Source organism: Piliocolobus tephrosceles, chromosome 2, assembly GCF_002776525.5.
Source record: "Piliocolobus tephrosceles isolate RC106 chromosome 2, ASM277652v3, whole genome shotgun sequence".
Taxonomy (NCBI): domain Eukaryota; kingdom Metazoa; phylum Chordata; class Mammalia; order Primates; family Cercopithecidae; genus Piliocolobus; species Piliocolobus tephrosceles.
In genome coordinates, this window is record NC_045435.1 from 191,881,565 (window position 1) to 191,892,444 (window position 10,880).

Sequence of the window (10,880 nt, forward strand, 5' to 3'; positions counted from 1 at the left end):
ATTATCACATCTTTAACGTTCTTTAATCTGAAATATTATCACATCTTTAACGTTCTTTAATCTGAAATAGTTCCCAAGTCTTGTCATTCATGACCTTGACTCACATTTTTTAAGAATAAAAACTAGGGGTTTTTTTTTGTTGTTTTTTCTGTTTCGTTTGTTTTGTTTTGTTTTTTGAGCCAGGGTCTCACTCTGTCACCCAGGCTGGAGCGCAGTGGTGCAATCTCAGTTCACTGGAGCCTCCACCTCCCAGGCTCAAGTGATCCTCCCACCTCAGCCTCCCAAGGAGCTGGGACTACAGGCTGCAGCCAACATGCCCAGCTAATTTTTGTATTTTTTGTAGAGACGGGATTTTGCCGTGTTGCCCAGGCTGGTCTAGAACCCCTCCAATCCGCCCACCTTCACCTTGACCTCCTGTAGTGGTGGGATTACAGGCGTGAGCCACTGCACCTGGCCAGAGACCCATTCTTTTATAAAATGTCCCTCCCTCAATTTGGATTTATCTGACGTTTTCTCATAATTAGATTTAGGTTATGCATTTGGGGCAGGAATAGCAGTGAAGTAATGATGTATCCTCTGTGTGTCATACAAGGAGGTTTACAGAGTCTGCTTGTGCCGTTACTTGTGATGCTAATTTTAACTACATGGCCAGGTGTCTGCAGCCTTATGCTTTCCCAGTTTCTTCCCAAGGAGTATCCTGGTTCACTAACCGTGCCGTTCATGAATTTACAAAGTAAGCAAAATGTGTATTTCCCAAGGCAATTCCTGACTCTTTTCTCCTAAAATAAATCCTTGTGTGCTGTTGTCAGCCTAAACTGTGAAATGCTCTGGGATTCTGTCCTGTGCTGTCGGAGTGCATCAAGATGCCAGACCCACAAACCAAGTATCTTGTCAATTGAACTGAGTCTTCAGGGACACTGAGACATGTCTGTATTTAGCTCAAAAGGTAGAAGTCTCACAAAACTGATACTAGCGAATATTATGTTACTTAAAATTATTGGTTACTCAGGCGTTCCTAGCTACGTATAAGCCCTTCTTACCTACATATAACTTCTTTCTTCTATGCACATAATCTCAGGTACCAAATAGACAGTATGATTTAAAATCTCCCTTCGACATTTTATGCTCAGTTTTTCTGACCGTGGAAATCGACACCTATGATGCTCTTCCAAGATCACTGGGGATTTTTTTGTAGTTTAATAAGTGACTTATTTAATTTGCAATTCTGAATTATTTCATTTATATATAAACTTTTTTGTGAGAAACGGTTTCACTTTGTCACCCAGGCAAATGGTACGATCCAATGGTACGATCATAGTTCACTGCACATGTGAACTCTGGGCTCAAGAGATCGTCCTGCTCTCTCAGCCTCCCAAGTAGCCACGACTACAGGCACATACCACCATGCCCAGCTAATTTTTTTTTTTTTTTTTTTTGGACACAGTGTCTCACTATGTTCCCCAGGCTGATCTCAAACTCCTAGCCTCAAGCAACCCTCCACTTCAGCCTCCCAAAGTGCTGGGATTGCAGGCATGAGCCACCATGCCCAGCCATAAACATTTTCTTTCCTCTTAAAAAGTGACTCATGCTTAGTGCTGTCTAGCGATACTTTGTTTTTGTTTGTTTGCTTGCTTGCTTTATTAACTGACCCTCATCCCCCACAGACCTCAGGGGCTTCAGCTATTTCCAAAGAATTACTTATTAGTAATTGTTACTCTTTTTTTCACACATTATTTCAGGCAGCAAATAAACATTGATTGTTAAGTCTCTAAACACTAAACTAACAAGCTGGCTTAGATAATTCACCTACTCTACAGTAACTGACATGCAGGCTTAACTGAAAAAAGTAGCATCAATCTGTAGCCAGCTCTTTTCCGCTGCGATCCTACCCCAAAAAAATAAAACAAAACATTATCCTGCATCACCCTGTCTGTGGGATTGTAGCCAGTTTCCTTTTCCTACATAGTGATGGAGAAATCAGGACAGTTAAGAAAATAATTGGTTTTAAAATAATAAAGCTAATATATGCTCAGATGGTAAAAGAACAAAAGATCACCAAATCTTACTTTTTGATCCATTTTTAAGATAAAAATTTTGTACTATACAAGTAGGAAAATTAATGAAGTGAGCCGTTTTTTCTAAGTGAGCAGTGCGTAAATGGTGATTCTTCCTGGATGAGTAACTTTCTCAAAGATATTAGTTTCTGCTATTTCACCAGTAATTGTAATGACAAAATAGACAATTAATGGAGATTTCTGGTTTTGTTTCTATCATTACAGCTATTGTACAGGGAGATACGCTGGAAGACATTTACAACCAAGTGAAACAGATCATAGAAGAACAGTCTGGTTCTTACATCTGGGTTCCAGCAAAAGAAAAGTTATGAAAACTCATGTTTCTCTATTTCTTTTTTCCACAATTCCATTTTCTTTGACATCTCTTTGCCCTTTCCTCTGGAGTCTTTCTTCAATACTGATTTCATGTTGAATTATATCCCACATCATGGTCTGCAGGTGCGCTTCTTTTTTTACATGTAGTGTCTCCTTCAGGTTACATCATGTGTGTTATTTAATGTCACTATTGGTTAGTGGCCATTTTTCACAACTGAAGATGGAATGGCCTGACCAGCTATTAAGAATTTGGGGAGACGCAGAAATTGTGGTAAAATTCCTTAATGTTTAAGGGAAAGTAACTTTAAGAGATTTTTGGAAAAGCTTTATATACATTCTTTTCAAATTTCAGTACAAATGAAAAAGTGGTTTTAATCAGTGATTTAGTAGACTTTGAGCAACTATGCACGCTTAAGTTTAATAGCATGGTTTGGCCAATGTATTACTCTCAAGTCCTGTTCTCAGCTTCTATCATCAAAGCAATTGTTTCATTATAGGTAAATAAGGAAAACATTTTTTAATTTAAAAATTCATGTCTGAGTTAACTTTCATAAGGGATTTCATTTTTCCTAAGCATTCTTAGTCTTTTATTATTTGAAGGTTCTTTTTTCCCAGTACATTTGCTAGGAATAACAACGTTTAAATGTTTTTAATCTACTTGAGCAACACTATCGTGTCTTACAGAAGTTGTTCATATGTAAATGATCATCACATTCTGTGAATCGAGGCCATGTTCAGGTGCTAAGGAAGTTCACCTTTTACACAGAAGGTTGAGAAAATTTCCTAGATATAAATACAGATAAATCAGACGTCACAGTGGTGATGTGGAAACCATAATGGCAATGGAGAGAGTCCAGTTCATAGCCTAAAACTTACAAATGGATTCTTAGGAGTCAGATTTGACTGAATATGTTACCCACAATAGCTGCCTATTTTGTTATAATAAAATATATATAAATATATATATAAAACTTTCTTTAAACTCTGTAACTATGGGAATTATTTTCTTTACATAGTTGCGCACACACACAAACATATATATATATATATATTTAAAATATATTTTGTTTCTTTTTCCACCTACTCCTAAGTTTTTGTTTGGTTTTTAAATTAAATATTAATTGAATAGACTTATCTTCCTTAATCCTGTGAACTGAAAATGGGGGCATGGTGATCGTGAGGAGAAACATTTAGGGAAATTAGATTATAAGTAAAAGTACGGGCATATTCTCCTCTTTTCTACAAAAGTTTTCAAATGGTTCCTGGGGGTTTTTTTGTTGTTGTTCTTGTTATTGTTGTTCTTGTCATCAGGTTTGATTTTGGTCCTTGCGCTTTCCTTCTAGTTCTCCTTTTGTTCATAGGAAGGCAGGCAAAAGCCCCATTTGTGTGTGTGTTTTCCCCTCAGCGCCTTCATCCACTGCCCTGCACTAGAATTACACAAATCTTCATGGTGAGCAATTTTAAGAAATTTTAGTGAAAGGTAGAAATTATTTCAGAAATCAGTTTCTCTGGTCCTTTATATTAATAATAATATTTGGCTTCCCATTGCTCTTTGGAGTTGTTTATTAAATATGTGTTTTTGACAGCCTCCTCATTACAGTTTCTTAAAGAAATGAGTACTGGTTTGTAAAGAATTATCAACATTATCCATTCCATTTATGAAGAAGAGGAGAACAGCTAATAAACTGTATTGTAAAATCCATATGTTAAATGTGTCTTGAATTTTGAAAGAAAAAAATATTTTGCAAGCTAACATTTTCTTGAAACAATTTGAGGCATCATGTAATTTATAACTGAATTCAAGAGCCATTAGGCAACAGAGTATGTTAACACATTGAAATACACACAGTATTGCTGTTACACTAAATATTATAGGTTGTTAACAAAATAGAAACATACTAGAAGAAAACTGTTGTAGAATCTCAAGAGCTTCAGAAATTGCCTTACAAGACCCCAGCATAAGCTCTTTTGAAGTATTTACTAAATAGTCACATGTTGTAAAATACCAAGTGGGTTATAAAAGGATGCCATTTATGTATTAAAATCTACATAACATTGTTTTCTGGATGTCCTTGTTAAGTGATTTTTTTGTAAGAATATATGATTGTGCAGCTTTCTAGATTGTACAGGATTATCAATAATGAGATTACTAATTGCTGAGTATTATGCAATAGCCACTTTAGTATCATACCTCTTAATTGTTTTTTGGTTTTTTTTTTGTTTGTTTGTTTGTTTGTTTTTTGAGACAGAGTCTCACTCTGTCGCCCAGGCTGGAGTGCAGTGGCCAGATCTCGGCTCACTGCAAGCTCCGCCTCCCGGGTTTACGCCATTCTCCTGCCTCAGCCTCCCGAGTAGCTGGGACTACAGGTGCCTGCCACCTCGCCCGGCTAGTTTTTTGTATTTTTAGTAGAGACGGGGTTTCACCGTGTTAGCCAGGATGGTCTCGAACTCCTGACCTCGTGATCCACCCATCTCGGCCTCCCAAAGTGCTGGGATTACAGGCATGAGCCACTGCGCCTGGCCCATACCTCTTAATTTAAAAAAAAAAAGAGAGAGAGAGAGAAGGTGGTGTTACTCGCCCCACTATAAGGTTTACATTAAATCACTTGCCCAAGATGACTTAGCTAATAAGTGGCAGTGCTTAGTATTTGGATCCAAGCCTCTCTGCCCCAAGTCTACATTCTTTCCAATACACTTGGCTGCCTCATTTTTCACCCCCTACTGTGTAAAGAACTATAACTTAAATTATTAGTTTAGCAAAATCCTTTATAAATAAGGAAAGACTCTTAGATGAAAATCCTTGCCCAAAGTCATACAATTAGTAAGGACAGACCCATAGAACAAATCACTCCTGTCAAAGCTGAAAAGACTGTTTGTGGGAAACAAGTCAGCCTAGCCCTGCCACGGTGACATGCCAAGAAATAATCCTTTAAAACCAGCATTGAAACAATGTTTGTAAGAAAAGAGTCCGTTATTGTAATGTCCAGAGAATAATACAGTTTCAAGTGTTTTAAAAGGCTATCTTTTTTAATATGCCTCTTCATATCCTTAAGTTGGCAAAAAGAAAAGTGCCTCTTAGATTTGGCTGTAGCTATCTGGTTGCTTTCCTGTTCTGTGACTACCTTGGGCTCTTCAATAAATAATGGAAGCAAGTAGGCTGGGTGCAGTGGCTCACGCCTGTAATCTCAGCACTTTGGGAGGCCGAGGCAGACGTGTCACCTGAGGTCGGGAGTTCGAGACCAGCCTGACCAACATGGAGAAACCCTGTCTCTACTAAAAATAAAAAATTAGCCAGGCGTGGTGACGCATGCCTGTAATCCCAGCTACTCAGGAGGCTGAGGCCGGAGAATCACTTGAACCTGGGAGGCAGAGGTTGCAGTGAGCCGAGATCGCACCATTGCACTCCAGCTGGGCAATGAGAGAAACTCCATCTCAAAAACAAATAATAATAATGGAAGCAAGCCTGCAGAGCTCATTCCAGCAAAATACACTCTGGTTAACAAATACTTGCTAAACACTATAGTATTTAAACTCCAAAGATGGCAATTAAGGAATTTTAGTAATTAGTAAAAATTGTTTTCTAACGTGTTAGAGCAGTTACCTTCAAAGATTCTCTGCCTTGAATACTCTTAATTTACATGTGATAAAATAGAAGCCTAAAGATCCCTATGTCTTAACGAAGTTACACTGCAAATCAGGGACAGAGCCAGAATTAGAACTTTTAACTCCTGACTCCTAGAAAATAGTTTTCCTACCATACAAATTCCTTTTCCTCCCATTCTAAGAGCTGGATTTTGTGGTTTATTAATCCCTGAAGGTTTGAATCTCTATTGTTAAATATTGGTACATTTATGATATTACAATGAAGAAGTTGCATTTTAAAGATACCAAGGAAAAACATAGGTGTCATTTTCCCGACCCTAGTGTAGAGCATTTAGTAGTTAAGTCTAATACTTAAGATTCCATTTGTCTCCCTCCAGAATTGCACAGTATACCTCTCGCTGACTTTGGCAGCAGTGCCCTCTGATGTGAAGAATGTGGGCTGTCAGCTTGATTTGAATGCCACTCTGCCACTTACGTAACTTTGGGCAAGTCACATAATCCCTTACTGTTTACTTATCTGTAAAATGGAGATCTATTGAGGATCAGTAAGATTACAGATAAAGGGAACTAGCACATAGAACACTCTAAAAGCTAATTCCCTTTTCCTTTGGAATCAGAGGCTTAGAATTCTTCCAGCTTCTCTTGTGGAGATTAACCTGACCCTTAGTTTTGCCGTGTTTTAAATGGGATTTGAATGACTACCTTGCAGGATTGTTGTAAGGGCTAAAGTGATGTATACAAAACACAATTGGCCGGGCGCAGTGGCTCAGGCCTGTAATCGCAGCACTTTGGGAGGCCGAGACGGGCGGATCGTGAGGTCAGGAGATCGAGACCAACCTGGCTAACACAGTGAAACCCCATCTGTACTAAAAATATGAAAAGAAAATTAGCCGGGCATGGTGGCGGGCGCCTGTAGTACCAGCTACTCAGGAAGCTGAGGCAAGAGAATGGCATGAACACGGGAGGCAGAGCTTGCAATGAACCTAGATCGCGCCACTGCACTCCAGCCTGGGCGACAGAGCAAAACTCTATCTCAAAAAAAAAAAAATGTGTATATATATCATCTGATGCTTCACACTTCTGTTCTTCCCCTTACGAAGAGTTGTGTTTATGGTGGGTGGCAGACCCACAACATTAGTTGTGGAGAGTCTCAAAACAGGCCTGAAATAATAGTGTGAAAAGTATTACTTAAATCACCCGGATAAAATATTTTGTCTTTAATTTGACCAGAAAGAGTCACTACTTAACTAACTTTCCACCACTGGCTCTTTCTCCGCTTCACGCAAATACAGTTACCTGAGAGCCGGCAGAACAGGAAATCCTAGTCTACTAAACAGCATGATGAACAGAAATGGTGATCAGGTAGCTTTTTATTGAAGTATAACATATCTATGTAAATGTAGAGATACACGTAAGTATACATATACCTTAATACTTCTTTACAGATAGGCCGGGCGCAGTGGCTCACGCCTGTAATCCCAGCACTTTGGGAGGCCGAGGCAGGCAGATCATGAGGTCAGGAGATCGAGACCATCCTGGCTAACACAGTGGAACCCTGTCTCTACTAAAAAAAATACCAAAAAAAAAAATCGGGCATGATTTTAGGTTCCTGTAGTCCATCTCAAAAAAATAAATAAAATAAAAAAGTACTTCTTTACAGAGAAACATCACTTGTGTAACAATCACGAAGCTCGGTACATAGAGCATGACCAGCCCCCCAGGTGACCTCAGCTTCCGCCTGGTCTCCCACCGCAGGCAGGGGACGCTGCTGTCTTCTGGCTTTATTCTTTAATTTGTCTACAGTAAAGTTCACTTTTTTGGGTGTATCATTCTAGGTTTGGATGCATGCATAGAGTCATGTAACCACCACCACAATCAAGAATATGGAACAGTTCACTGTCCCAAAGAAATTCTCGGATGCTTTTCCCTGTGTAGTCCAGACCTCTCAGCCCCAATCTGTGACAACCACGGATCTGTTTCCAGTGCCTACAGTTTTGCCTTTCCCAGAATGTCATATGGAGTATAGTGTAGCATTTGGGGTGTGGCTTAGCAAAATGCACTGGAGAGGAATGCATGGTTTTCGTTGCCGAGCAGTATTCCGTGGTGTGGACGCACCACAGACTTCATTCACTGCTGGAAGGACTTTGGGGTTATTTTCATCTTTTCCCATGATAGTTGTGTATTTCTTTGCCACCCTAGACCTACAGGAACAAGAGGCAGCAAGCAGAAAAGGGTTTCTGATGCTGAAAGTCATGAAGGGCCCAGCCCCACCCCCACCCCCACCTCCACTTCATCAGTACTGTGAGGACCCACATGCTTAGCCGGTTGCATAGGAGCCTGTCATCCTGAAACAAATTTTAAAGGCAGAATGATGGATCCTGAGAGCCTGTTTACAGAAGAAATTTGTGTCTAAAGCAGGAATGACTGCAAGAATGAGCACATCAATTTCAGGCCCTCAGGAAAAAACATTAATGATCCAATAGCTCCGTGTACCGGTGACTGGTGCCTGACTCATTACTGATGTCCTAGGTGAAATAAGTGTAGTCTGTCTAGGACAGCAGTGAGTGAGAAGAGAACAAACTGCAGACAGGCCGTTGCTGAAGATGGGATTGGCTCATAGCCTTATAATTTAGAAAACAGTCCATGGAGACAAAACCCTGATCGTTTAAGAAAATTGGGTTTGTTGGATTCCAGACAAAGGATTGTTGTTTTTCCAAATTGCTGTTTTCTTTAGGTGGTAACCTCTACGCATTTTAAATATTACTTACGCAATTTATAGTAATCTAATTCTAGTGCAGTACACTTAAGGAGTCCTTGATGAGACCTGGTTCCACCAGTGGGTGTGACACTCAGCCTTTTCCTGCGTGCAGGTAGCACACGTGGCCTTGACAATCCCTTCATTTTAACCACAGTATGGCTGCTCACTTGTGTGTGAAAAAAACACCGTAGTTTCCTCCTTTCATTTGGTTCCAGATTAATCCTTAGGAAATGCTGGTGTTTATCGAAAGTAGAAACTACTTGTGTTGCGCATATATTTATCCTACTTCTGCCAGTCAACTGTTAATGACCAATTTCATTTGGACAGTTTATAACTCCAATAGAGTGACTTTTTTTTTTTAACGAAGTTACTCTGTTTCCCAGGTTGGAGTGCAGTGGCACGATCTCTGCTCACTGCAAGCTCCACCTCCCAGGTTCAAGCAATTCTCCTGCCTCAGCCTCCTGAGTAGCTGGGATTACAGGCATCCGCCACCACGCCCGACTAATTTTTGTATTTTTAGTAGAGACGGGGTTTCACCATATTGGCCAGGCTGGTCTCAAACTCCTGACCTTGTGATCCACCTGCCTCGGCCTCCCAAAGTGCTGGGATTGCGGGCGTGAGCCACTGCGCCCAGCCAAATGAATTTCTTTATATACAAGTCAGTACAAAAAAAAAAATTAGCATGTGAAAGTTGCTAATGAATGAATGATACAGTGAATTCTCTGATGGTAGAAAAGATGAGAAGAGTGATGTAATCTGTCTTCAGGATGTCTAAAATTGGGTACATTTACCTCACACAGATGGGATAGCTAAAGACAAGACGAAGTGTATGAAAGTCCCATATGTTCCACACTATTGAGTCTCCACAAAAAGGTTTTCTAAATCGCATGTCATCTGATCAAAAATATCTACTTCCCTGGTGGTATTTCAGACTAGAAAAGACTTTTGAAGATAGATCCCTTTCTCTGAAAGTTCAGTGCTTGGTTCAGATTTAGTTTATCTGACATGCCCTTCCTAGGAAAAAGCTTTACTAAACTTTTAACTAATTTTCTACTTGTAGCTAATAATGGTTATACTTTCTATTCTCTCGGTCACCTCCCATCAGACACCAAATGCTATTCTTCCTGAATGTATCATTTTTCTTGCTCTCACTTCCACCGTCATCACTCGAATCCAGGTTCTCACTCACCCCACCCAGACCTGGATTATTACAGTGGCTTCTTAAATCATCTCCCAGCCGCTAATCTGTTCCCTTGCTGATCCAGCTACCCACCAGATGACTTTTCCTAAAGTGCAACTTTTATTTCCCTCTCTTCAGTGACCTTCATGTATCCTAAATCCAAATGAATTGATTCACCTGTAAAAGTATAGTTCCTGGAATATGGTATGTAATCAATAAGTCCTAACCTCCCTGGCCATACCTCTTATCTATACACCCTCTGCAGAGCTTGTCATAGCTGTTTGTCACCGCAGATGCCTCCTTTGCCAACCCACCTCCCATCTGTTGTGTCCTCCCCACCCAAGTCCCCTTATCAAAGCTCTAGTTTCTTCAAAGCCACCCTAAGTCCCCTCACCTGCAGAAACCTGGCCAGTTACAGCCCTTGGTGCCTGAATTCCTGCAGTCCTTGGGTGTCCACTTAACACTGAGAACGTGCTTCCTGTGCTGCCTTTACTGCTTTAGATGCCTCCTATTAGGTGGCATTTTTTATTGTGTTCCTTTCTCCTGTGAAGTACCAGGGCAGATGGGAGCACACAGCTCTACTGCAGAGCCTGCCGGCCACTGTGGCGTGGCCGTGTCATCACTGCGGTGGCTTTTTAAGGGTCTGAAAACAGTCTTCAGTGTTGGCAGTGGCTTCATTTGCAAATTGGTAGAGATGTGGGGGTGGGGAGTGGAGAAGGGGATAAAAAGGTCTGACTATAGGCTGGGCCTGGTGGCTGAGGCCTGTAATCCTAGCACTTTGGGAGGCCGAGGCCGGTGGATCACCTGAGGTCAGGAGTTCAAGACTAGCCTAGCCAACATGGTGAAAAATACAAAAATTACAAAATTAGCCGAGTGCGGTGGTGTGCACCTATAATCCCAGCTACTCGGGGGGCTGAGGCAGGAACCCAGGCGGTGGAGGTTGCAGTGA

At 40.7% G+C, this 10,880-nt stretch overlaps 1 protein-coding gene across 6 annotated transcripts in view; it reads left to right on the forward strand.

The window, feature by feature from the left end:
• The window catches only part of DLG1 (discs large MAGUK scaffold protein 1), a 271,867-nt gene extending 267,775 nt beyond the window's left edge, over positions 1-4,092 (forward strand). For all 6 annotated transcript variants that reach the window (XM_023214799.2, XM_031935281.1, XM_023214795.2 and 3 more), the window contains one exon: positions 2,280-4,092. In XM_023214799.2, the coding sequence (XP_023070567.1) occupies positions 2,280-2,386 (107 nt within the window). In that variant the 3' untranslated portion in view covers positions 2,387-4,092. The remainder of the gene's footprint in view (positions 1-2,279) is intronic.
• Positions 4,093-10,880: the final 6,788 nt, after the last annotated feature.